Source organism: Neofelis nebulosa, chromosome 13 (assembly GCF_028018385.1).
Source record: "Neofelis nebulosa isolate mNeoNeb1 chromosome 13, mNeoNeb1.pri, whole genome shotgun sequence".
NCBI classification, from domain to species: Eukaryota; Metazoa; Chordata; class Mammalia; order Carnivora; family Felidae; genus Neofelis; species Neofelis nebulosa.
The window spans coordinates 1,975,427-2,003,332 of NC_080794.1; the positions used below are offsets into that span (position 1 = coordinate 1,975,427).

General features: G+C 45.5%; 1 protein-coding gene and 1 pseudogene across 5 annotated transcripts in view; one reads left to right on the forward strand and one right to left on the reverse strand.

The window, feature by feature from the left end:
- The first annotated feature begins 3,752 nt into the window (after positions 1–3,752).
- Positions 3,753–27,906, forward strand: part of COG2 (component of oligomeric golgi complex 2) — a 46,660-nt gene continuing 22,506 nt past the window's right edge. The window contains exons 1-8 of one of the 5 annotated variants that reach the window (XM_058696115.1): positions 3,753–4,105; positions 16,805–16,966; positions 18,078–18,143; positions 20,394–20,474; positions 22,151–22,254; positions 24,787–24,895; positions 25,448–25,627; positions 27,516–27,640. In XM_058696115.1, coding sequence (XP_058552098.1) covers positions 4,034–4,105; positions 16,805–16,966; positions 18,078–18,143; positions 20,394–20,474; positions 22,151–22,254; positions 24,787–24,895; positions 25,448–25,627; positions 27,516–27,640 — 899 coding nt within the window. In that variant the 5' untranslated portion in view covers positions 3,753–4,033. The remainder of the gene's footprint in view (positions 4,106–16,804; positions 16,967–18,077; positions 18,144–20,393; positions 20,475–22,150; positions 22,255–24,786; positions 24,896–25,447; positions 25,628–27,515; positions 27,641–27,906) is intronic. The other 4 variants (XM_058696112.1, XM_058696109.1, XM_058696114.1 and 1 more) reach the window with 4 other exon arrangements.
- LOC131492488 (rRNA-processing protein FCF1 homolog) lies at positions 6,302–12,699 on the reverse strand (annotated as a pseudogene).

A 27,906-nucleotide genomic window follows, 5' to 3' on the forward strand; every position in this document is an offset into this window, starting at 1 on the left:
TTAATGTCTACTCATTTTTGAGAGACAGAGAGAACACAAGGGGCAGAGAGAGAGGGAGACACAGAATCCGAAGTAGGTGCCAGGCTCCGAGCTGTCAGCACAGAGCCCGACGCGGGGCTCGAACTCACAAACGGTGAGATCATGACGTGAGCCAAAGTCAGACACTTAACCGACTGAGCCACCCAGACGCCCCAGTAATTTTCTCAAAAAGATAAAATAATGACCTTTATGCAAACATAAGATGAACGCTTGTAAGGATTTTACTTAATTCATTAATTAACAAGGGAACCACTAAGATGTTACCACCACAATTACGTACGATTTACAGAGTTGCAAAATAGCTCAAACACAAGAAAGGCACAGAATATCCCACAGAATCAGAGAGCCCAGAAGGGTATGTGAGACAACACCTAACTTCCCTCTGAAAACACTACAATCTTTCAGGTTCATTTCATAGTCTTTCATGATTTTCCCCATAATGCTTTTAAAAAGTTATCGCTATCATTTCTATTCTTTGAATAAGACCGATAAAATGTTAGTCTGTTATAAAATTCACATGGGAGAATATTCCGGTACTGTCATACCCCATTTGGGTACTCACTGATTGGGGGAAAGAGGCAGAATTTGGGATCCCTTAGGATTAATCTGTTTTCTAGTTGGAATGGGAAATATTTAAGAATCAAACCAAATGACCTCCAATCCACTCTGGAACGAAAGAGGGTATAATTCAAATACAGAAGATGTTAAAATGGTCTTCTTGGCTCATTGTGAGATTTTCAAGTTGAATGGAGCCCTCTGACACCATGTCTGTCCTCCACACCCCGCCTCACGCTTGCTTTCCTGGGAATTTGGGGCTGCCAGACTATACATTCAGTTCCAGTTCAAAATGGAAACCCTCCTCGGGGCGCCTGGGTGGCTCAGTCGGTTAAGCATCCGACTTCAGCTCACGTCACGATCTCACGGTTGGTGAGTTCGAGTCTGGCGTCGGGCTCTGGGCTGACGGCTCGGAGCCCGGAGCCTGCTTCGGATTCTGTGTCTCCCTCTCTCTGCTCCAACCCACTCTCTCTCTCTCTCTCTCTCTCTCTGTCAAAAAAAAAAAAAAAAAAATTAACATTTAAAAAAAAAAATGGAAACCCTCCTCTCCTGCAGTAGTGAACAAAGACAACTCTGGTTGCCGTTGGAGGATTTGGCTGCTTCAGTCCAACAGTTCAGGAAAGGATCAGAAGGGGCAGATGGATGATTTTGGAGAAAACGCTCGTGTGAGTTCCCGGAGCACAATATTTCTCTTTGCGATTTTTGAGTGTTCCGCAGCAAAGCTGCCAAAAATATGAAAAGTATAAATAGAGAAGAGTGGGAAGGAGAAATGGGGACCTGTCACATTGGCAGAGAAAATAGGGAACTGAGAATTTTCCAGAGATGCAAAGTCACAGGGGGTTAACATTTACTTAGAAATGAACTCGCAGGCACAAGCTTTAGAATGAGATTAAGGCAAGAAAGACAAATTAGGGAATAGATTAAAAAAAAAATGTCAATTTCAAGTCTCTCTCGTGAGGAAAGTACAGATCGGAGAAGACAGGAGAAACTAGGATAGACTGACTGCCGATCATGTCTTTACTGATTAGGCTACGTACCTACTTTCTTTTTTTAATGTTTATTTATTTTTGAGAGAGAGAGACAGATTGTAAGTGGGGGAAGGGGCAGAGAGAGAGGGAGACACAGAATCGGAAGCAGGCCCCAGGCTCTGAGCTGTCAGCACAGAGCCCAATACAGGGCTCGAACTCAAGAGCTGTGAGATCATGACCTGAGCCGAAGTGAGATGCTCTCCATTAGCATCTGGGGTCTTTCCTGCAGCTCCTGGCTTTGATAGGATGCATCATTACCACAGCCTATGATTCCAAGCCCACTCTGTGGGGTCTTGGCTGTTCCCTATTGACTCTTGGGAGGAGAGCAGGTAGCGGGGTCTTTATCCTTCTTTGCCACCTAACCCCTTCAGCATCCCCGACATCAGCACCCCAGGAGGCACACGTTCAGGTTCATTTCTTTACCAAAGGCCTGGCAATACTTGCAGAAGGGAATTATAATGGAGATAAGGAGCGGTTCAACTCCTGGCTCAGCTAGAGTTCCTCAGCTTTCTTTGAACTATAAACCAAGGTATTTGGGAGCCAGGAATGATGTGGTGCCTGGGATTTGCTTTAAACTATATTCCAGGAGCGCCTGGGTGGCTCAATCGGTGAAGCGTCTGACTCTTGATCTCAGCTCACCTCACGATCTCGCGGTTCGTGAGCTCAAGCCCCACATGGGGCTCTGCACTGACGGTGCCGAATCTACTTGAGATTCTGTCTCCCTCTCTCTCTGCCCCTCCCCTGCTTGCTCTCTCTCTCAAAATAAGTAAATAAACTTAAAATATGTATTTTAGACACTCCCCCCTCCCCTTGTTCGTGGACAGGCTTGGGAAGGCTTGTGCTCTCCACCCTTTTTCTGCATGTTTGCAAAATTTCATAATAAGAGTAAACGAACGAAAACGAAATGATGAGGTTTTCATTCCCTACAGCCACAGAAACATAATAGGGCCACAGAGTGCGCTCCTCATAATTGCTCCTCTGGCAATTTATTCTGATTTTCTGGACTGACTCCAGCTCTCATCCTCTGTCACATTCTCTGAGTATTGGCAGGAAGTATTTCCTTCGCGAAGCCTTGCCAGGCCCGATGGTAGGGAATAGATTGTTGCAGATTCCATACCCACATGTTTAAAACGTGGCCAGTTTCCTGTCTGGAGTGACTTGAACACAAGACTGTCTTTGTAAGGCATTGTCTTCCACTGTTCCTTTTAGGACTATTAAGGGTTAATGGCATCTCCAACAGCAGCAGAGGCCTGGTTTCTTAAAGCAAGGCTGCAGGAAGCAAAGACTTGCAGGGTGAAGAGTGTGAAGCGTGATTTGTGGTTTGAGTTGTCACAAATTCAAGGAGAAAAAAAAGAAAAATGAAGCATCATTTGACCATGGCATTCACACGAAAGGGTGGGGGGGCAGCAGTGGGAGAAAGAACAAAGGAAGAAGAAAGAAAACCTCAAAATAAATTTTGGGGATGGGTGGCGGGGAGGAGGAGAGAGAAAGTCTCAGAAACTGCGGGGAGGTGCGGCGATTGCACCAATACTGGCCACAAACACACACATTTGCCAATTCCTGGCTTAGATTAGAAAAAAATACGCATGCACTACTTGTCGGCTGTGTTTTGTCAGCAGGTAGCGACAAAATCTCGAGGTTTTAAGAACCCTGACGACCCAAAGTTGTTCTCCGAAGCTGCCCACCCTGGACCTGAGCCCGAAGTGGAGCAGGTTGCTGCCCAGAGGACCTAAGGCTGTGCCCAGCTGCCCACCTTCCTCCCGGCAGTTCCCAGGATCGGAGCCCACGGGAGGAGAAGCTACGCTCGCCTGCGACTGCCGGGGCTAAGGGCGGTGGCCCAGTCTCCCACCGAGGCCTCAGCGCCCAGGCGGCGGCGGCGGCGGCGGCGGCGGCGCACGGGAACCGGAGGAGTGACATGGCGATGTGCCCAACTCTGGGAGACCGGCCTCAGAACCAAGGGGCCAGCATCCGGCCACGGCTATGCTCTCCGCGGAACAATCTCAGGGAGAAGACACGGGCTGCGAGCCGATTTTCCAGTGGAAAGGGTGGGGTGGGGAGGGAGCGCCCCTGACCCTTCCCGCCGGTCCCCTCCCGGGCTCACCCCGCCTGGCCCGGAGCTGGGCTACCCGGAGGAAGCGTGCGCGGGGCCGCAGTGCCGCCCTCCGACGCAAGGGGGCAGCACCACCCGCCGAAGCAGCGGCGGCGGTCCGCGCGCCGCTCTTGGCGGCCGCAGGCGGAGGCGGACCCGCGGCGTCCTCGCTCATTGGCCACGGCGCGGGCGCTGCCATGTTGGCGGAAGCGGTGCCTCTGTGCCGTGGAAACTGGCCGTGGCTGCGGCCGCAGCGTCCGAGCGCGCAGCCTCCTGCTTCTCCTCGCTCGAGTCTCGGCGCCGAGAGGCGGCGGCCGGCGGGATGGAGAAAAGTAGGATGAACCTGCCCAAGGGGCCGGACACGCTCTGCTTCGACAAGGACGAGTTCATGAAGGTGCGCGCCGGGGGCTCCGCTCCCTGGAGCCGGGCCGTGGGTGGTCTGCCCTCCTTTGCCCTCCGGGGCCTCTCCTCGGGCCTCTCCTGCGCGCTTCCCGGGCCGCGCCCGCCGCGGACGGGCCCTCGGCGCGGGGACCTCGCTGCGCTTCGCAGTGAGTCTCTTGGCCTCGGATTTGGTAGGTGCAGCTTGGAGACAGCACTTCTGTGAAATCGCGCATATGGAGTGAAAAGGCCTGAAAGTTTTGAGCTAAACGTAAACGCCCCTGTTAGGACCCGACTCTGTTACCGCGCGGGGTGTGGTCAGATTGCCGGCCCCCTTGTCTGACAGCAGCTTGTTGCCAGTGCCTTGCCCCTAGAAGCTCGATGAGCGTGTCTTGAAAACGTCTCTAAACGTACGTGCTCACCCAGGGATCGGGTCGGGTAAAAAAGGCCCTTATCTAAAGTTTTTGCCTGACATTCGTCTACAGCTCCTGGAATGAGAGATATAAAGACTGTACTGTCCTTACTTCTGTTTCAGGGCTACAGAGCGGACCATTGTCCTTTTCTAAAGTTGCCCTATTTCTCTTCCTAAGGTGAACTTGAAACTTGTCTGCGGATAATTGTAGGACATAAACGTACTGATTAGAGATCTAAACTGAGAACGTTTTACTGACGATAAAGGTTCATCAAAGCACAGCCTTGAAAATGTCCAAGATTTGAATCAGAGCCAGGAGGAACTTTGCATACCCAGTTTGTGTATCCCTCTGGGTCTGTACTTAAACTATCAAAAAAAAAAATATGTGTACTGTTTAAGGACTGGGATTTTTGACACCACTTAGTAGCTGGCTTCGGTGTTAAAAAGTTAAAAGTTTTGGTTCTGTAGGCACCTAAAATTTTGAAAGAGTGAATTTAAGTGTCTTATTTTTTGGTGGCTTCAACTCCCAATATGTTTTTTTTTTTTTCCTTTTCAAGGTTAACCGGCTTTTGATATTTGCATTCAGATCATATCTCCCAAACTCTGGCCTTAAAAAGCATTTCTATCTGGATCCTCTGTATTGTGGCCATTGTTGTTTTTAATACGTAGGGCTGTCTAGACCGAGGAAGAAGGTACTCTTGTTCTTGTACAGTGGTGTTTCTAAACCACTGTAATAAAAGGTGTAACTCGAATGGAATGTCTAAACTTTTTTTTGATGTTTATTTATTTTTAAGAGAGAGAGAGAAGGAGATAGAGCATGAACAGAGGAGGGACAGAGAGAGAGGGAGACACAGCATCTGAAGCAGGCTCCAGACCCTGAACTGTCAGCACAGAGCCTGATGCGGGGCTTGAACCCACGAACTGTGAGATCATGACCTGAGCCAAAGTCGGACGCTTAACCGAGTGAGCCACCCAGGTGCCCCTCGAATGGAACGTCTAAAAGAGAGTACAGAGTGAATTCACTGATCCGGAAGCCCTTCGCTAACTAAGGATACATGATGAGGAGAGATCACAGGAGCATTTTCTCAGACTTCCCTAGCCCCGCCATATTTCTCACTGTGAGCTGACAAAATGCTTTTGGTCAAAGCAGGTTCAGAAAATAGAACTCTCAGAATAGAAGTCCTAAAGTAGCGCTTCGAGGTAGGGAGAGAGCACACTGGCCAAGTGGCTGGAATCCCAGCGGCTCCGTGTTCTTTCACGGCTCTAAAACTTCCAAACATGCCACACAATCTGTAGGGCTAATTAACGTGACCACTTCGTTGGTAGAAGGAAAATACACGGAACAGCTGTTCTGTGTATTTTGCTATTGATTTTCTGGGTGGGACCTGGAGATAAAGGTTACCTGCAGCGTGGGTTTCCTTCAGAGGGACTTTTTAGAAGTTACAGTTCCATGGCAGAAAGGATGGGTGGAGAGCTTGCCGTCGGGGTTCTGTTTCTACACGTTTTGTAACTGGAGAGGTTTTGTGCCCGAGGGAGAGGGAGAGAAAATCGTATTTTCACTGGGGGAGTGGAGGTAACTTGCAGTCCGGTCTGTTGACTAGAAATGGGCCCTCAGTCGGTCACACGCGAGGTGGACCTCCTTGGGCAGTGGTAGCAGTTGCTCATCGGTCAGCAGACACTCACTGATCACCTGCTGGGTGCCAGCCAGCAATTTGGACGTGGTGGTACAAAGCCAGGGAACACACGGCATTGGCTCTTGAGCGTGGTGGTAGGACGAACGTGTGTGCCCAGAATCTACCCTTAGTCCAGAGAGGCCGGGGCCTGGAAGAGGGGCCAGGAATGAGACCAGCAAGGAGGCCAGGTGCATGGGGTGGGGCTGCAAGTTGTACCTTGAAGGCTGCAGCCAGGGGTCTAAGTGGAGACAGTACCCATCGTGGAGTTACAGTCAGGTTTAAAGCGGGAAGTTTCATGGTCCCGCCTGTTGCGTTGGAGCTGAGTGGCGGCAGGAGACTACTTACAAAGTTATTTCAGTGGTTTTTATGAGACCTAAGGAGAAACACAGAGGAGGGGAAAGGTTTGTGAAAGACGTAGGTGGTCAACACACAGGAGCGGCAGATCCGGAAGGGCCACTTGGGGCCGAGGGGGTGGCAACATCATTCTTTGTGACCTTAAAAATACCAAGGTCCTTAGGCCTGACAGCCAACTCATAGACGAATAGGACGTAAGGTGTTGGCAGTAGGGAGAGAAAGTGGCAATGCCGACCAAGGTAAGTTAGACCTGTTTGCGTGGGTGTGCTGTTGACGTCATGGCCCTCCCCTTCCATCCTGATGTATGACCTCATCTCCAGTTTGACAGAAAAAATAGCGGCCATCAAATGGGAACTCCTCCGTCTTGCTGATAACAAGCCCATCTTTGTGTTTGTTCCCTTCCCCTCCTTCCCTGGTCTGTGGAGGGGCTCTCCTCCCTCCTCCAGGTAGCTTTTCACCCACGCCTGGAGCCCGTGCCCTCTTGCTTCCTCAGCACCCTGTTCGTACCCTCTCCTGCACTCCTTCCTGTTGGTTTGCACCCCTGCTCCCCTTTTAGCCTCTTCCACTTGGCCCTCCCGCCTCGAGGGGTCGCCCTGACACTGGAGCACATCACAGCCGGTGCTCAGGGGTCACCTTTACTTTCTCACTTGTCACTCTTAGGGGACCCTCATCCCACTAAAGAGTTCTTACGAAGTTAACCGGATGTAAGTCAATCCTGCTGGCCTTTTTTCTGTCTCCTTACTTCCCCTCCCGGCAGACCAAATGCTCTGCATTGCTTTCTGTCTTTCTTCCTCTCTGGTCCGTCTCCTGTCTCCTGTAGCTGATGAATGGCTGGTTATGGGCTCAGTCACGTGTCCTCTCCTTGCCCCAGATGGCCCTTCATGCAGCTTTAGTGACCAGCTGTAGGCAGGGGAGGCAGATGCCTCTTTCTGGCCCAGATGTCCCCTGAGCTCCAAACCTATGTACTGCATTTGTTGTCTCTTCTTGGATGTCTTTGTGGTCCCTCAAACTTACCATGTTCGAAACTGAATTGGTGAGCACCTCCTCCCCTGAAAGCCAGCTTTCTTGTCCTATTGCCCGTCTCAGTACATGCTCCACCATGCATCGAGTTGTAAGTCCGCAAACCGGAAGTCCCTTCCTCCCTCTGTCGCCTTTCCAAAATCCAGTCTGTTACCAAGTCCCGTGGATTTCACTTCCTGAATACCTCTTGAATCCATCTACTCTCCATCTTTTCGCATACCTTCACGGTGCTATCTGGCCATCACACCATCAAGGCCTCTTACCCGGTCTCCTTGCACCCGTCCTCGCCTGTTTCTAGTCCCTCATCTACACTACAGGCAGAGCGCTCTTTTCGAAACATGTATCTGGTCTCGTGTAACAGGTGGTTGGTTAGTCCACAGGCTCGTGAGGAAACATTTTCCAAAACATTTGAACCTATTTCAAAGAGGCTCATTCCCCTTCGGGATAGTTTTGATTGGCAGGCAGTGTAGTGCGTTTCTATGCTGAGCCAGTCTGCTTCTTCTGAACTGTATCAGTTCCTTTCCTGCACCCCCAGCGCATAGTGGCTTTGTTGGCACCCTGGGTAGGCACACAATACCTTTTTAATGAGAAGCGCCATCAGGAACCCTCTTTATGGTGACTGTAAGCATCTACAAGAGAATACAGATCTGGGGGGTGAGTCACTGAGGCTCCTCCCTTATTGTAATTGGGTGAATTGGGGATATTGAAGCAGGAAGTGTGTCAAGGGCGTTCCTGTTTTCAAGGAGCATGTATTCTAATGGGGAAATAGAAAAGGGAAAAATGACCAGCTGCTCAGATCTTGTATTTTGCTGGTTGAGTGGCTGTGACCTGGAGACGTGGGTCTCACTTTCAGCCCTGCTGTCCGTTGGCCTGTGACTTGGGACCGATCACTTGCCTCTGGGCTTCGGTTTCCGCAGTATCTGCATAATCTCTGCAGCCTCTTCCAGCCCTTGACATTTCATGCTTCTGTGAAAGAAGGACTGTAGTCACTTTTTCTGGTTCGAAGACAAGGAAACTGAGGCCTGGGGTGTCGTGACTTCCCCTAAAGTCACACAGTTATTTGGGGGCACATCGCGGGCCTTATCTCCTGACCCCCATGCTTCAGTCTTGGGAAATAATACTGTATAACATGTTCCTTTCCAGAGGCCACAGGTGGGAACTTTGGGAAGTGGGATAATCGGAATATTGAGAACGGCCCAGAAGATGGCACAGAGTCTGAATGCGTGCATTCCACCAGTACGGAAGAGACCGAGGGCTGCCTCCTATTTTAGAAGAAATCCTGACAAGGCTGGTGATCTGGACTCTTGGCCTGTAGCTTAGGTACAGTAGAGGAGACGAGAGGGAAAAGGTGGCCTGTTCGAGGTGGACTTCGTTGACGGCACCTAGAAACTGACAGAGCGACTGACAGAGAAGGAAAAGAGGAAAGTGGCGAAACGCAGACAGTCTGAAAGCGGGTCCGCGGCCGATGCCCAGTGACCTCCACCCCGGGGAGTGCTTTCATCTCACAGGAGCTGAGCGCTCAACCTTGTAGGTTCTTAGTTTGATGCCACGTCTCGATGAAAAGATTCCTTTCTCTTCCGCATCAGTTTGAGACATCATAATATTTTTGAGACTGACTGCCACAAAAAAATTTGGATTAGCCCCATCTAGAACTTAGGTTACATTTCATTTTCATAGAAAAGTTTACTGATGTGAACTACTTTGGATGATAGGTAAGTGACATTGGACAAAGTTTATTTGATTGGCACTTTTGCAAGACGAGGTTCTTGCAAAAAAGTGGTTTTTTGGTTGTCCTTTTGATTTTCATCTTTTTTTTTTATGTGAGCAGTCCTCTGATTTATAAAAAGATCCAACAAAATTTAAAATGATACAAAACGTCAGTTTCAAAACAACATCAGAAAGTGAGTGTATTTAACCGTACTCCGCTCATAACAGAGCAAGTGGGTAAGTAGGATAATTCATGATGTGGCATATTGCTGTACAAAATGGAAACAAAAAGTTGGTAAAGGAAGGCTCAGGAACCCTCTCTTTTAAGAAATAGAACTGAGGGGCTCCATAATCATCGGGCATCCGCTCAACACTGTACCTGTGGTTAGAAATGTACGTGATGGGAACTCCAGGGATCTTCCAGATCCTTCCTTTAAGGTCTGGGTCCACTGAGGCCACAGTGTCAAACTTGTACTGAATTACTCCCTGGACGAAGCAGTCCTCTGCATGGGTCCCTTTGTGTGTGCGTGGTCGTCATTCACATCTTGGATCCTTGGCAGTCCTTAGAGCCACCCGTTCTGCCCTAATTCCTCAGTTTCAGCCATTACACAGTCCGTTCTACAGGGGATACACTTGGCATACACACGGTCCATCACTGATTGTACTAAGCCAAGTTTGGCTTTCGTGGAAGAGTTGGTGAAGTTGGCATCAGCCAGGATGTGGTTGCATCACAAGAATAAGCAGGAATGGTGTTGGGGGACTTCTCCTTGAGTGCACTGAGATCTTTCTTTTCTTTCTTTTTAGGTTTTAATCCTTCTCTTCAAGCCTCTGATCTCAGAGACTGAGCATTCGCTTCATGGTCATGTACTTTCTTGCTTGCTTTTGCTTCCCCGTGTTCACGCTGCAGTCTTGTTTTTCCTTGCTTTTGATTTTCGAATCCACTCTTTGTAATCCTGTTAAAAAATTTCTCATTTGAATAAAATGTTGCACTTCTAGCGTACCGAGTTATTGATTATTAGTAATACTCAAATTTTGAGAGCAAGAAGATCTTTTTGTTATTTAACTAGTTTGATAGCATTTAGCATTGAATTTCTTAAAACATTTAAACAGATTAATCACAAACTGGGACATGGGCTCTTTTTTTTCTTTTTTTAAAAATTTTGTTTTTAAGGAGTCTCTACACCCAACGTGAGACTCGAACTCACGCCCCTGAGACCAAGAGTCATACGCTGTACCGACTGAGCCAGCCAGGTGCTCCTTGGGCTTGGGCTTTTTTTTTTTTTTTTTTAAGTTCCTCAAGCAATTCTAACGTACAACCGATGTTGAGAACGCTGGAACTAGATAATTCCACTAAGTAGCTCAAGAAATTAAGTTGAAAAAGTAAACTAAAACCCAACATAGATTATGATTAGTGTTAAATTGAGGGGAAAAGGAGAGAGAAAGAGAAGAAATCAGCTGGAACAGCATAATTAGGTGCTCAAATACTTGTTAGATGGGTGAATAAATTTACAGAATATAGGTTTCCTTTGCCTTCTCATAAGTATGTCAAACGGGTATATATATATATATATATATATATATATATATATATATATATATGGAATGAAGGAGTTAGATATAAAATTGATTAAAATAATGTTGGAACAACAGCAACAAAATGTTAGAACAGATGTTGCTTAGAATTTAAGTGTTACTATTTCATGATACTTTTAAGATGATCTGTCTATAGATGGTGGAAAGAATTCGTTAGCGTATGTTTTTAAACTTCTCAAGCTTGAATAGCTTAGTAACCAAATAAAGTTGTGTTTGGGAGACACAAGTCCTAGGCCATGTCATGTGCCCGTCACCCTGCCACAGTGAGAGATTAGAGGACAGGGATGCGAGGGAAGAGCTCCAGGGACCTTCTTGCATACATGCTGTTCCCTCAGGCAGGAACACTGTTCCCACACTTTCCCCAGGCTAGCTCAGTCGTGTCATTTGGATCTCAACTCAGATGTCTTTGTTCTACGTCTTTCCTGGTCATGCAAGTTCAGGTACCTCCCTGTCTCATCACTCACCTTCACAGTGTCCCATTTTCTTTGTAACTTTGATCACTATTTATTAGTATCACATTTATTTGTTTACAAGTTTGTTTTCTCATTTCTGCATTAGAATATATGTTCCTTAAGAGCGGAGACCTTCTCATGGCTGTGTCCCCAGGTTTTAGAGCAGAGCTCGAGTTGCGTGGCCAATATTTAAGTAATATTTTGGGGATATACAAGGACTTTTATTCGTCTCTGTTGTCCTCTGGTCTTCAAGAAGGTTGGTAACACACACATGGGCTCACACTAATTTCTTAGGTCTTTTGAGCTGTATTTTATGTAATGTGTGGGTTAGCATTTATTTTGTATTTGTGTCTCGATGAAACGGAATCTGTTTCAGGGCAGAGATCATAAATTTTGTGTGCCTTCTTCGTACCTCCCATAATTTCTAGATGCAGAATGGTAGTGCCTGGGGCGGGGGGAGGGGGCGGGGGGGGTCTCTGGTTCTGTTGTGGATGTGGTAGGTAGTGACTTTACATTTCCATGTATTTGGGGGAACGTTATACTGCTTGGCAGCTTAGAGCATTTTGACCTTTCCACAGTTTTGCGCAGTTATCCCCGTGTTAAGGATACTAATATTTGGGTCTTTGGTAAGTTTTAAATGCTTAATTCCCTGGTTATTTTGTATTCGTCTTTGTTTGCCGTCCCGGAATGCAAAGGCATTAAAGTAGCTCAACTTTTAAACTCTATTTGGTTTTAAATTTGAGTGATGTCACTGCTACTCTAGTGGTTAATGGTTCTTAAATTGTCTGCAACTGGTCTGTTTTGCTGATTTAATATCCTGTGTCCTAGCACGTCTTGTGATTTCACAACTTCTGGCCTTTTGGGGCATTTGTACTTTACCTGGGTTCAAGTAGGAAATACCGCTGAGTATAAAGAGAAACTATTTTTCTTCTTACTTCAGGGCTTACAGACCACAAGTCTTGACTCCTTCCAGCTTTTCAGACATGGGAGGTTTTAATGTTTATTTACTTTTGAGAGAGAGAGCGTGAGCGCGAGCATAAGCTGGGGAGGGACAAAGAGAGAGGGAGACACAGAATCTGAAGCAGGCTCCAGGCTCTGAGCTGTCAGCACAGTGCCTGATGTGGGGCTAGAACTCATGAATCATGAGATCATGACCTGAGTCGAAGTCAGATGCTCAACCGACTGAGCCACCCAGGCGCCCCTAAATTAGCGTTACTTTAGATTTTTTAAAGTATCTGCACATTTGACTTGTTGATGCTTAAGTTGTTTCATTTTTCCTTGAGATGTAATTCACGTGATATAAAATTTACCGTTTTAAACTGTATTCTTCACTGGTTTTTAGTACGTTACTCCACGGTGCATCCGTCACCACTGTCTAATGCTAGAACATGTCCTTCCCCCCAAAAAGAAACCTATCAGCTCTGATTCTCCCCTCCCCCCGTTCCTTGGCAACCACTAATCTATTTTCTGTTTTTATGGATTTGCCTGTTCTAGAACATCTCCTGTAAATGGAATCATATGATATGCAACCTTTTGTATCTGGCTTCCTTTAACCTTAGAGTAGAATGTTTTCAGGGTTCATCGATGTTGCAGCACGTAACAGTACTTTATTCTCCCCCCCCTTTTTTTTTTTGGCTGCGTGATAGGCTTTGCCACCTTTAAAGTATCCTCATCAATGGATGGACATTGGGTTGTTGATACTTTTTGGCGGTTATGAATGATGCTGTGAGTGTTTTTTGTGTGTGAGCATCTGTTGTCAGTTCTATCAGGTATATGCCTAGATGTAGAATCACTGGGTAGTTGTATGTTTCACTTTTTGAGGAATCGCTGAGCTGTTTTCCACATTAGCTGCACCATTTTCCATTCTCGCCAGCAATACAGGAGGTTCCAGTTCCTTTGCCTTCTTGCCAACACTTGTCTTCTGGGTTTTTTTTTTTATTTTTATTTTTGTGGGTTTTTTTTCTTATTTTATTGGATCCTGGTGGGTGGGAAGTGGTAGGTCAGTGTGGTTTTGATTTGCATTTTCCCTAAAGACTAATGATGTTGAACATCTTTACATGTGCTCTTGGCCATCTGTGCGTCTTCTTTGGGAAAATATCAGTTTGAAGTCTGTTGCTTGTTTTTAAATTAGATTATTTCTCTTTTTATTGTTGAGCTATAAGGGCTTTTGCATATTCAGGTCATTAGATCCTTGTCAGATATACGATTTGCAGATATTTTCTCCCATTCTGTGGGTCGTCTTTTTTACTCTCTCAGTAGTATCCTTTGACACACAAAAGTTTTTATTTTGATCAAGTTCAGTTTACTGATTATTTTTTATGCTTTTTGTGTCATGTCTAAGAAAGCATTATGTAATTCAGAGTCACACAGATTTTCACCTCTGTTTTCTCTAAGAGTGTTATAGTCTTTGCTTTTTTATTTAAGCTTTTGATCCACTTTGAGTTACTTTTTTGTGCATGTGTGAGGTTGGTGTTCCAAATTCATTCTTTTGTGTGTAGATATTGTCCCTGTGGTGGGCACTTGAAAAGACTGTTTCTTCCCCCAGTCATTGGTCTTGGCATCCTTTGAAAAATCAATTGACCGTAAGTCTATGGGTTGCAAAGTCTTCCTTTTAAATGTTTAGCAGATTTACACTATAGAGTAAAACCATTCCTGGTAAGTGAAACGTGTCTGTTGCTCGATGCTGCTGTGAGTTTGGGCTTGTTGTCACAGCAAAAGCTGCCTAATTCAGTATTCACAGATTACTGGGAAGTGATTTAGTCTTGTGTTGAGCAACATTTGTTTATCTGAGAACAAATACATAAATGACAGGTTGAGAACTGATGCTACCTGGTAGCATTTGTTCAAGGGTCTGAGTTACATGATTTAGAATGCCATCGTCAAGTTCAGAACTTCAGAGAATACGTAATGAGGCAGGAAAAATGATCTACCTAAAGGCATACAGCTGGTTAGTAGCACAGCCAGGATTCTGAGCTGAGTTGTGCCTCTGCATTCCTTCTCTGATGTACTTCATAGCCATGAACGTAAGGTGTTGTCTGAGGTGGTCTCAAGAGGCAAAAGTCCAGGCTAATTCTGGCCCCAGTTTAAGAAGCAGGTGGTTTTTCAGTAGATGGCTGTGAAATTATGGTTTGGTATGAATTCCTCTTCTCTGACACTATCAGGGTGGGTGTTTGGCTGATTAAGAAAGTCAGTTGAAACAAGTACTCTTAAGGAATGGTGCATATGGTTCTTAGCATTTATGTGAACATTTATGTCAGGGGCACCAAAATGTAGTAAAGGGGAAACAAGCGTGTAACTAATCTGTGAGACCAGTACTTGGAAATTGATTATGAAAGGTTCTGAACATCTGTTCAATGGAACACTTAACATCCATGTAAAATATTAATACAAATGTATACGTTTTATGAAAAGACATTGAAGTTACATTTTTAAATGGGAAATAACAGTTGAGAAGAACATGAATATTAAGCTGCCGTGTGTGTGTGTGTGTGTGTGTGTGTGTGTGTGTGTGTCTGTGTAGACACATAAAGAAGGTCTGGGTTTCAGTTCAAGATGGCGGTGTAGGAGGATCTTGAACTCCTCTCTTCCCACGGATACCCTGAACCTACAGCTACATATGGAACAGTTTCCTCTGAAAAATACCCAAAACTAGCTGAGTGACTCCTACACATTAGGTGAATAAGGAAACAACCTACACTGAAGTGAGATGCAGTCCTGCCATAAATCCCACCCCTGGCACAGTGACCCACAATTGGGAGGGAGCTCACAATCCAGACTTCGCCCCTAGGAGCAATGAATGGTTTGAACCCCACATCCAGCACCCCAACTTTTAAGACCTGCACTTCAGAGACAAGCCCCCAGAACATCTAGCTTTGAAAGCCAACAAGGCTTGCATCCGTGAGACCCACAAGGCTGTGGGGAACAGAGAAACAGTTCTTAAAGCAGTCACCTGAGTGGAGTCCCCCAACTCCAGGACTCAGCACAGAAGTAGCCGATTGAAAAAGGTTCAGACTTTCTGTAAAAGAGGCCCATTTGCTTATCATAGAGCACTGAGGGGCCGGCATCTAATTTAACACTCATCTGGGGCCCACTCTGTAGTCTGCAAAGACGGAACTGGCAGGTGTTACCTTTGTGCCGTCTCTCTGCCTCACCCCTGCTCACTGGTATCTCTGGAAAAGGAGCTTGAATGCTCATCTGGTGTCCATGTTTTGCAGTAGCCACCTAAGGGATTCCTCTAGGTCATGTGGCTCCAGTGACCGGCAAGGCTTACGCTCACAGGCCCCTCATGTTTATTGCAGTATTTACAACAGCCAAGACTTGGAAACAACTTAAGTGTCCATCAGCGAGTGAATGGATGAAGAAAATGTGTGTATAGACAGTGGAATAGTATTCAGCCATAAAAAGAAGGAAGTCTTGCCATTTGTGACAACATGGATGGACCTTGAGGATATTATGCTAAGTGAAACAAGTCAGAGAAAGACACATATCGTATCATCTCCCTTATGTGTGGAATCTATAAACAAAAACAAAAAATGAAGTCCTAGAGAACCGATTGGTGGTTGCCAGAGGTGGTGGGGAGGGGTGTGTGAAGGGAATGGATGAAGGGGTCAAATGGTACAAACTTCCAGTTAGTAAGATAAGTTTTGGGGATGTGATATACAGCATGTACTTCTAGGAAATACCATATGGTACATTTGAAGGTTGCTAAGAGTAACTCCGAAATGTTCTTATCACAAGAAAAAATGTGTGTGTGGTGATGGATGTTAACTAGTCTTGGGGTGATCATTTCACAGTAGATGAAACCATGAAATCATTATCTTGGACACCTGAAAGATTATGTGTCCGTTGTATCTCAACTTTTGAAAAAGTAACAACATTTTAAAGAGAAAAGACCAAAATACAACAAGTCTGGGAGGATGTGAATCACAATGTTAAATAGTAGGTGGGCGGGGGGGGGGGGGAGGGGGGACGTGAACAGTGCTTATCCATAGAGCTTCAGAGAGCAGATGATTTTTTATTTATTTATTTATTTATTTATTTTTTAATATATGAAATTTACTGTCAAATTGGTTTCCATACAACACCCAGTGAGAGCAGATGATTTTTTACACTCTTTAATATAATTATTTCCTTATTGGTTGAAAGTTTGCCATGAGCATTTGTCACATTTAAAATAAAGAAGCAAAGGCTGTTCCTGTTTTGAGACAAGCCTCTGAAATGTATAATTAAAAAAAAAAAAAAATCCCTTGTGGAACTTAGGCAGCAGGAGAGAATGCTCTTGGTGGGGCCCCCTTTCCCGCACCTCTGTGACGTGAGCAGGCGCCCTGGTGTCACTGTGTGTCCCTAGACACTCCCCACCCCCCCCCCCCGCCCCGCCCTGCACAGCCACAGAGCCCCTTCTAAATGAGTAGAATGGCGTTTCTCTCTCTGTCTCCGATTTGATTTTTATACGTAAAATGTGATATCATTGGCGATCATTTTTTCTTTGCGGTTTGATTTTTCAGGAAGATTTCGATGTGGATCACTTCGTGTCCGACTGCCGGAAGCGCGTGCAGCTGGAGGAACTGAGAGGTGACCTGGAACTCTATTACCGACTCCTCAAAACAGCCATGGTGGAGCTCATCAACAAAGACTATGCAGATTTTGTCAACCTGTCCACAAACTTGGTAAGCCGGAAATCCGCAAGGCCCTCTCATCCATATTTATTCTTCAGAGTGGAGTGTAGATTTCTAAAAGGAAGCTTTCAGTCGATTCCCCCTGCGCCCCCCCCCCAAAAAAAAAACCTAAAGAGATTACTAAGCTCACGAGTAAAATAACTAAACTGTTTGGTGTGCATTTGTTTGGTTTTAGTGTTTAAATTCATTTCGGGCCGCTCTAGCTTGATTATTTTTTTGAAATCGTTAGTAAATAAGTCAACAGCAGAGGATAAGAATATCGGAGTCGTCGTTTTTGGTAGTTGCTAAGTGATTACCCTGAAGTCTTAACTTGGTTGAGGCTAATTTGCAAGAGCAGATACCAACTATTCTGAAGGAAGTGTTGAATTTACTTTCAGGTGGATGCGTTAGCCAGAGCTAGGTTGAGGGGACGTGGGCCAGTATTGATATTTAGAAGGCGTGGTTTTATAAAAACATAAGAATGATTTGTAGTGAGTGTGTCAAGTGTTTGTGAAAGCTGTTTAGAAATGCTTGGGTTATAATATTTGCAGAAAAGTCCCCTTGTTCTTACTTCATTTTGTTTTAAATCTGCTGAAAGTCGGCAGCTCCGTGGGGATTTCAAGAAGCATTAAAATAATGAGGCATATTTGCTTTTGGGAAATATACCCCTAACATAAATGTTCCAGTGGGATTAGAAACCCAGAAAATTTGATTTCTGTTCTGTTTAATTTGGATTTTTCTCAAGGGTTATAATGATGTTTAGGAGAGACATAGCCCGTTGGCCTTTCACATCAACTGGCTGGGTATCATAAATTACGGACAGATAGCTGTGCCCCTTCCGTTACAGTTTTTCACATTCATTTAAAATGGCATCTAAAGGCAAATTGTTTGAAGGTTTCATTTATTAGGACTTCCCTTGTTTGTATAGTTTCATGTATACCAACAGATTTTTTTCGTATTCTATGAACAACATTGATGGCACAGTAACATTTCCGTTATTTAACTACTCAGCAAAATACAGTCATACCAAAAAAATAAGTCTAGTACTGCTTTGATCATTAAAAGATACTTCACTGTTATTCCTGATTGTGATGTGTGTGTGCCAACGTGATTTTGCCTTTAGGTTGGCATGGACAAGGCCCTCAATCAGCTTTCTGTGCCTTTGGGACAGTTACGAGAAGAAGTTCTGGTAAGTCCCTACATAGTATAAAACAAGCTGCTGGAAAGCATGTGGTCCTCGTTTGCCTTCTCCAAGAAGAATTCCTTTCATCTGTCAGCTCGTGGTGCGGTGGTTGTTTTCTCATGGTTTCATGATTATCGTATTTGCCTTCAGAAAAGTTGTAAATGATTTTCTATTTTTGCATGTGGTATTATGCCCTAAAAAACATGTTCGATCTGAAGAACACAGATTCTCAGAGTAGACAGCCTTAAAATGTCAGGGGAGAGGAAGAATATTTCCAAATTCAACTTATTAATGCCACCTTACTCCCATGTAAGTGGTTTCCAGCTTCTGAATGGCTCATTTGAACAGTTCCTAATTTGTAAGTATCCCCTCCCCGCCCAGACAGTAATGTACATGCGGTCAGGTTCCCAGACTGGTCCACAAAAGCTATGAAATCTTTCATGTAACCGAAAGATGATATAGATATAATATCTAATAATGTTTCTCTGAGAAAATCCCTGCTGTGGGAATAGAACTCCCCACTCCCAGACGTTGGGAATGGGAACTCCACCTGGTGAACAGCGGAGGGGAACTTAGGGCATCACTTCCAACAGAAAACTGTGCCGTCCTGTCCTCCCCCACCCCCCAGTCTGTGTCGATGCCCTGACTCGTCCCCCCCCCCCCCCCCACTCCCCCGACCCCTCCGTTTGGATGCACCGTTGTGAACTTGGTGCTCTGCACCGTCCTGTCCTGGGTATGTCACCCCTAGCTTGAGTGACCTCGTGCATCAGCCCATAAGACAGCGCCTGGAACCTGAGGAGATACTAGAAATGGAAGATGATCCAAGGGAAGGCCCGGTGCATGGATAGAGCTGGAAAAAACGTGGAGTCCCAGCAATGTCCGTGCTGAGAAGCCCAGAGGGGGGGTAGGCAGGAAAGAATTCATAGAAGAGGGAAATTTGGAGCCATGCCTCGAGCTACTAATACTCTTCCTTGTTTATGTCCCGTTTGAATGTTACAAAATCTTATTGAGGTGCTTTCCCCCAGAAGGGAAGAGCGATTTTTGTGGTCCACTATTGGATTCCACGCCTGCTGCCTCGTGTCTCTCCTGCCTCCTTGGTGTGCCCCTTCCTCCCCCAGCCCCATAGCCGTGGTGTCCCCTGAGCCCAGCCTTCGTTTGGCCTTCCGCTCTTCTCTGAAACCCCTCTCCCCAAAGGTAGATTTGCTCTGCTGACTCCTGCTCTCGCCTCGCACACAGGTTCCCGTCCTGCCTTGTCCCCGCGAGCACCGTGTCCCCTTCCTTTTCCACAGCCGTCTTTATAGCTGCTTTTGTCCTAATGAGCCACAGACCTGACCTTCCTTTCTGGTCCCGACTCAGAGACGAGATCTAAGATTCTAAGAGATTCTAAGATCTTTAACGGATAAGACTGTTTCTGTCTTCGTTGTTGTATCCTCATGTGCTGTCACGACAGCTGACATCTAGTAGGTATTTCATGATGTTTTCTGAGTGAAATAATTCACCTTTCTGTAGAATTTTTGTGATGTGTCCAGTTTATCCCAGCTGTTTCCGTGAACTTTTGTTTTGGCTCTAATTCCTGTCTTCTACTTGGTTTCGTTCCTTAGCTTCCGGCCCTCTTTCTCCACCTGTGAGCTCTCCCTTTTCTTGGCCATTCTGTTCTTACTCCTTGATTCCTAATATTTCCAAAATATTAGGACCTACGATAGGTCAGTGCGTCAACATTCTCTAGTTCTCTAGAATGTGTGGAATCCCATCTAAAGCCCTTATCTGAGTGAAGTCCTCCTGAGTTGACCCCTCCCTTATTTCTACTTCTCTCCAAAACGAAGCCAACAGCGCACCCGGGTGCGTGGCTGTGACCCTGAGTGTGGACGCGTCTACACCTTCTTACCTCTTGTCTTCTGAAGATCCTCTCTCCGCCCATGCACGGCTTCAGAGCCGGGTTTGAGTCCCACCCCTTTTCCAGACTCTTCTGTACTTTGCTTCAGACTACCTGTTCTCCACTCTGACCACCCATGACATTCACTGTATATGTATTATTATTCTTCTGGCCGTTAATACAGTGCAACCCTGGCTTTATGTCATTTTGCCCCTAAATCATGAGTACCCTCAACAACATGTGTGTCTGATATTTCGTGTTATTGTCAGTGTCTGCATAATACTGGTCTGCAGGTATTAAGTTCTGTGAGGTTGAATTAAATGTATAAACCTGATCATGTTACAGAACAGTTTCTGCAATATACTTTGTTTATGCTTTTAAAGAGCCTCAGGTCATCTGTCAGTGAAGGCATTCGGGCAGTGGATGAACGGATGTGTAAGCAAGAGGACATCAGGAAGAAAAAGGTATCCCTCAGTAGATTTCCCACGTTACGTGCCAGTTGTGTCCCCTCCTCGTGTCCCCTCATGCTTGTCGGTCAGTCCTATGCAGCTTTGTTTTCAAAGCTCTTTTGCATGTGCATATTTCGCATTATAATGTCACGTTATCTACTTGAAATAGTAAGACGGAATTCTGGAGGTACCCACATGGTCTCAAGGTCCCTCACTTTTTCCAGAACAAGAAATGATAATAACTGATGTCAGTGGAGCACTTGGTGGTTTAACAGCCACGTAAATGTTCTCCACCCCTGTATTCTACTGCAGGTTAGTTGTTCTAGAAAAGGCAGAGTATTGCTGTCTCATGCTCGGCCATGTTTGTTTCTTTTTTCGTTGCCCTTCTTTAAATACACGTCTGCGTGCACTGCCTTTACTGTTTAGTGCCCCTGGATTTTAATTTTATTTCCTGATTTTTTTGTTTATGCTCTGGTTTTAGCTCTTCTTATTAGTTTTTGAATCCCAGTTAGTCAACATACAGGGTTATAGTAGTTTCAGGTGTACAGTGTAGTCATTCAGCGCTTCCGTACGTCATCCGGTGCTCATCACAGCAAGGGCACGCCTTCATCCTCGACACCTGTTCCACACACCCCTGGTTGTATTCGTGATCATAAGGATGTCAGGGCAGAGTTGGAATTGGGATTCCAGACTTCTGACTATCCAGTGTTTTGTACGTGTATTTATTAGCATATTTTATTATTATTATTTTTAGTATTTTTTGAGAGAGAGAGAGGGAGCAAGTGAGGGGGAGAGAGAGAGAAATGGGGCTTACCCGAAGTGGGTCTCGAGCTTACCTAAAGCGGGGCTCATGCTCACCCGATGTGGGGCTCGAACTCACGAACGGTGAGATGACTGAGCCACCCAGGTGCCCCCTTATTAGCATGTTTTCTTAAATCTCACGGGGGAGAAAGAAGCTTATTTTAGAGACTATTTCTCCTTTACATCTTCTCCCAGCTTTTGTCCGAAGAATTCATGTGGTGTGTTTCTAGACAAGACTGTAAGCTTCATGAAAGCAGACATTTTTCTAGTTTTATTCACTGCTGTCCCCACTGTCTGGAAGAATGTCTAGCTCCCAGGAGGGTTCTCAGGTACTATTTGTTTAACAGATGACTTTGTATTTTTCGTTCTTTTAAGGATAAGAGTTTTTATAACGTCCCGCAACCTCTTGGCAATATTTGTAGCATAAAATACCTTCAATGAATTGACACTAGGGCATATAGGTGTACATCATGCACATGTAAACCGAGAGGATAAGTACGATCAGAAACTGAAAAGGTGAAGAAAGGGCCATAAGAAAATAAATGGACTGCCCATAGAGAGATTCAGGATGGAAAAAAGAAGAAATAAGAGTACAGAGCATGAGAAAGCAAAAGTCTAGGGGTTTTTTGTTTGTGTTTTTTTTTTTTTTTTTTTTACTATTAATCTGCAGTAGAATATTGAAATATGCTTGTTCCAGAAAGCCAAAATTAAGATTTCCATTCTTGGCAATTCAGTGTTTTATAGAAATATTCAAAATGTAGGATGCTCTATATATTCAAACTTGACTTCTTTCTGGTTTTATATTTTCTGGCACTTAGCATGGAAAACAAGATGATTAAGGTTAAACATTATAATAACTTTTTTTGTTTGCTTAATTTTTATCTTTATAGATGTGCGTGTTGAGGCTTATACAAGTTATTCGATCAGTTGAAAAAATTGAAAAAATCTTAAATTCTCAAAGTTCTAAAGAAACATCTGTACTAGAAGCAAGCAGGTAAGTATTTTTTTTTACTAAACAGCACTTAAATTAATACCTCACATCCAGTTTAAATATTGTTTTGTTTTGTTTTAGTTAGAATTCATTTCTGAATAAGGAGAAAACCCAAGTCTGTAGCTTAGCGTTTTCGAACGTAGCTCCAGAGAGTAGAGTGCACGAAATGGTAAAGTTTATTATACGTCATTTTAAACCCTTTGTGGGTTTAGTAGGCCATGTAGTTCCAACACTGGGGGTCAGAGGCAGTGTGCCTCCCGTGGAAAGTTTTTACACTTGGAATCCCCTTCCCTAAAGAGCTAGCAAAATCCTTGTTGATCTTCAGGGTATAGCCTTCATCTTTCTCAGATTTTCTCTAGACCTGCCCAGAGTATTAACCATTGATGTGTTTTGCACCAGCATTATATCGTTAACGGAAACAGTATAGGGCACGTCTAGGTGAAATGCACGAACGAGGAAGGAAAAGCTTCTGAAATCAGAAAAAGATGACCGCTCTCTGTGTTACGCTGTGACTTACCGCCTTCTTAGTGTGAATTTTCAATCAGCCGGGTAGATGAGGGACTCGGAAAATGAGTTGCCAGAGCACGGCGGCACCAGCGGGACGCGCTGTGGAACAGTGGGAAGAACACAGGCTTGGGGAGCCCGAGTCCAGGTCCTTCGGTGCCCTGTGTCCCCTGGAGTGTAAGGCTGACAGCAACCCCACGTGCGAGGTGGTCTCAACCAGTGAAGGACTGTCAGCCATACCTGGCATACACAGGCCTGCCCCCTTAGGAAATCTGGGTTTAACGTGAGCTGTCTTTTTGAAATCACCCTGACAGCTATAGCGTTTTTCCACGAGGAATACTGGATCATTGAGGCAGCACCACCCACAGCCAAACTGACTATACCTAGAGTTCAAAGGCTTGGTCCCACCAAGAAGGCATGGGGATTTCTTAGTTTTAGGAACTAATGTTTTAGATTCGGAAGGGTCCCCAGAGACCCCACGCTCCACATCTCTCATTATGGAGTAAAGAAAGGAGACATCCCAAAGGAAGGGGGTTCTCGGGTCCTCCGTTTCTGCCTCCTTTCATAATCCAGACGTGGAAATGGGTACTCGCTGCCTGCCGGGTGTGTTTCTTCGGCCCACTGCCCTTGTGCCCCTGACCCCTTCGTCACTTATCAGAGACCCCGGGAACGTCCGTTCCCATCCGTCTGGTGGAACCGGCTCGTCTTCAGCTGCTCTGCTCTGCTGATGGTCCCTCTAGCCGCATCCTCATTCGGCCTCTCTGTTGCTCCAATGCGCGCCTTCCAGTTTTCTTTGTTTTTGCCCGTTCCTGCTGTGTTCCTTTGATAGAAATCCCTCAGTGTTTTCTGTTTCTGTAATACTGTTCCTTTGGCAATTCTGCCTTTAATGTAATAGCTATTATGCTCTTTCTTGCTCAGAATCACCTTTGAGGCTTTTTTCTTTCCTTTTGAACAGCAGCTTTGAGCTGTAGACAAAGGAAAGCCAGAGCCACGTTGGTGAATAGTAAATAGATCATGCTTCCTAGGCCAGGAGACGTTGAGATAATTGGTAAACAACACGTCCACGCTAGGTTATTCAAGTTAGAGGTTCAGCTTCGGGGTTGGTCACGCTGGGCGCTTTCCCTCTACGCTCGTTTGGATGCTGCGGAAACAGGGCCGGGTGGATCACTGCTGGTCTGCATGTAGCGTTTTGTATTTCCTGATGGTGTGGGTTTTCCCCTCACTGCCTGCTTGTGCCTCGTCAGATGTGGGATGCCTTAGAAGAGCCCAGCAGGTACTTTCAGTGCCTTTATGGTTTTCATCTTTCACTATTCAGCTTCCTCTTAAGTGATGTTGATGCTTTATAATGTGTTTGGAGGGAGGGGGAGTACATTTATTACACGTGGTAGCCGATACAAATGCATGTTTTTCTCGGTAGGACCCAGAGCATGTAGATTGCTCTTTCTGCTCTTTGGTACACGCAAATTTAAAGGAAGCTGCTTTGAGGTGTTGCATTTATTGCTGCTAGAGGGCCAGTTTGATTTTATTGAAGGGACAACAGGATTTGGTGCCTGAGACGTATTAGAGGTCTTCTGGAAGGAGGGAGAATGAGGCAGGTAGAGAAGAGGAGGATTCGGCTATGAATGATGGGATAGGGCAAGAGAGAGAAGGGGGTTAGAGATGAAGACTCGTGAATGGGAGAGCCTGAGGAACGTGGTGGAAACACGCAGTTGCACCCACACTCCCCCGGTCCAGCTCCTGCTGCTCGTGTGGGCCCTGTGGCTGGGGCCAGGCAGTGTCAGTGGCTTGCTTATACGTGACGACCTCCCCACCACACCTAGAACGTGCTATGCTTATGGCTCGTAGTGAAAATGCACAGCACGGAAGGTACGTTAGCTTTCACCTTGTGACAAGGCGTCTGTGGGAGAAAACACCCTGAAGAAAAGTTACGACACCGTGGGTGCTAAAGCCTCACTGTTGCTAATTGGGTGATATCGTCTCTTGGAAATTAAATAACTCTGGGAACTAAATTTCTGTAACTGTCTCTACTAGCCCACTTTTGACTGGACAGATTTTGGAGAGAATTGCCACAGAATTTAACCAGCTACAGTTTCATGCCGTTCAAAGCAAAGGCATGCCTCTTTTGGACAAAGTAAGACCGGTAAGTGTTGGTTTAGATTTTCACAGTTTGCTGTTTGGGAATTTGCTGAATGATTTTAGTTAAATCTCGTATTGCCCCTGATAATTGTTGCTGTAGAGGACTTTGAAACCAACGTTGAATTTTTTCTTTCAGTTTTGGTTTCTGGGGACCCTGCTTCTCTCATGTCATGTTGGAGAGATTTTGTGTAAAGTCACAAGCATATTCTCCAAATTACACGAGTAAAATGAATTCTGAATTTCATGTAACTCGACACATTGTACGAGGTAGTCAGAATTAATTTACCCAAAGCCCTTGGCTGGATTTAAACACATTTGTCGGATTTACTCTGTAGCTTAAGAAGAAAATAACTTTTTTTGTCATTTCTTAGATGAAGCAAAGATTTACTTGTAAAGAAATCGTGGGGAGAAGAGATTTCACTGTTAACTCTCCAGAAAATGTTAATCTTTTAATCTTACGTATATTCTAGTAGAATAGGAGGTCTGTTATATACATATTTGAATTTTTAGCAATTGGTCTACCTGGAACTTTCCTTACAGCTGTTTTTGCTTGCAGCGGATAGCCGGCATTACAGCCATGTTACAGCAGTCACTGGAAGGCCTGCTCTTAGAAGGTCTCCAGACTTCCAACGTTGATATAATACGGCACTGCCTACGGACCTATGCCACAATTGACAAGACACGGGATGCCGAGGCCTTAGTCGGTCAAGTTCTAGTGAAACCCTACGTGGATGAGGTGTGTGCACTTCGTTCAGACGCTCCTAGAGCATCTACTCGGACTTGGATTCTTCACTGGCTGTGGGGGGATAGATCAGAGATCTTTCTGTACAGTCTCATAGTTACCGCACTCTCAGTTGTAGGAGAAGCTCGGTCCCCCCGTTGGTTACAGTCAGAGTGCCAGGAACCGAGCATGCTCTCCAGTATTCTCTAGTGATGTCATAACCCAGGGATCATCCTAATACCATAGGGGTGAGGGTCTTGCCTAGGGAGAAGGTCCGGATCCGAACATTTGCAGGTCAGTTTTAAGTTGTGTCAATTCTACGTCAGTGAGGTTGTGAAAAAGCATTTTTGCACTGCCAGGGTAGAGGAGTAGAACAGTTAGGCCGATGACCGCTCCGCAGCACGTGCCTGGTGGCGGAGGGTGTGGACAGCCCCGTGAGCTTGGAAAGTCCGCGAGGGAGGTGTCTTCCCAGAATAGATTGGACCTAAGTGTTGAAAACCACGGGGGAGTCTGCCAGGCCAGGAAGTGGGAAGGAGGGAATGTTCAAAGATGAAGGGCTTTTGTGGGCAGATTAGTGCCTTAAACCCAAACTTGGTTGTCCAGGACCCTTCACCTGTCGGGGTATAGTTAAGTTACAGGCAGGGAGTATATCCTGCCTTTGAGGAGCCAGAATATAGGTCGTATCATACAAGGTTGCCAACATTCAACAATTTCCGGCTTAGAAAATGGCAGTTCTGTCTGGTTCAAACCGATAGAAGCCATAAAGCCAGCCAGCCCTCAGTGTTTGAAGACCCTCTTGCAGTCACCTGTCAGTGTGAATGTTCTTCCTGTCCCAGTAAGTACAAAGCTTCCAAGCCCTGTGACTTCAGGATGAAAGCCTTCCATTTTTAAAATGGGACAGTGAATCCTGTTGGTAAAAGTGAAATTTAAGGCTTAATTTCAGTAAGCCTCTCAACTTCATTAGGATCACTAAAAATAAATGATCTGCCAGTTCCCTGTGTGTCTCCTGTTATATTTCATGCCTATTTCTGTGGGTATGAAAAAGACCGATTAACTACGTTATGCTTTATCCGTAAGTGAAAGTAGGGTAGCTCCTAATGTATGCCTTTTTCATTGAGCTGCATCTAATGTGCCAAATTAAGAAAATATTTTAAGTTTCAGTGGCATATTAAAGGGACGATGGCCACGTTTGTATTTTAAATTTGTGTGCTTGTCCTTTCTTTACCTCTTGACTCTCAACCTTCCCACAAAAAATAAAATAATAAAGTAAAATAAAATGTGTTTTCTTCCATCATTCTCTGTCCCAACCCTTTCCCTAATCTGGTGGTGGTTGGCTAGGCCAAGGTCAAGGCAGTACAGAGCTGTTGTTGGGACACACAGTATTTTGCTTTCAAGCTCAAGACGGGAAGCAGATGAGTGTGTGTGGTGTTTCGGCTCTAGGCCAGTCTCTGTCACCCAGCCTGTGTCTCCCCCGGGTCAGAGCTGTGTCCCCTAACCCTAGGAGGCGATGTTGAGTGAAGGTGTGCTTTACCTTCTGTTTTGAAGGCATGTCAGCTGGGGAGGAGGGTGGGCAGAGAGGAATTGTGTTTTGTTTTGTTTTTTTTTTTTTTTTTTTTTGGGACAGAGAGAGACAGAGCATGAACGGGGGAGGGGCAGAAAGAGAGGGAGACACAGAATCGGAAACAGGCTCCAGGCTCCGAGCCGTCAGCCCAGAGCCTGACGCGGGGCTCGAACTCACGGACCGTGAGATCGTGACCTGGCTGAAGTCGGACGCTTAACCGACTGCGCCACCCAGGCGCCCCAGGAATTGTGTTTTTAAGGTTTTCTCTGTTCTTCCCTCTGTAGTATATAGTTCATACTTCTCTTTTAGGTGCTTTAAAACAAATGATGCTCCTTTTGATAGGTGATTGTAGAGCAGATTGTTGAGTCTGATCCGAACGGCCTTCAGATCATGTATGATAAGCTCTTGGAGTTTGTTCCTCACCATTGCCGCCTTCTTCGAGAAGTCACAGGAGGGGCCATCTCCAGGTAACTGAAACTGCTGAGCTTCCCGGTCAGCTCAGCTCGGCGATTGCACTTGGTGGCTCCCAGTGCGTACTGCTTACTGGCTGTCTTGTCTGAACTGGGAACGAGTGCGCTTTCCTATTTAATTGTTACTAATGCCATGAGGCGGGTGTTGTTAGCCTCGGTTTCTAGGTAATGGAACTAATAGTAGGAGCTAATCTTGAAGGTTGCATTTCTCTGAATCCAAAACCCCTTTTACCTTCTCTATACTTCTTCCTTAATCGGGTTTG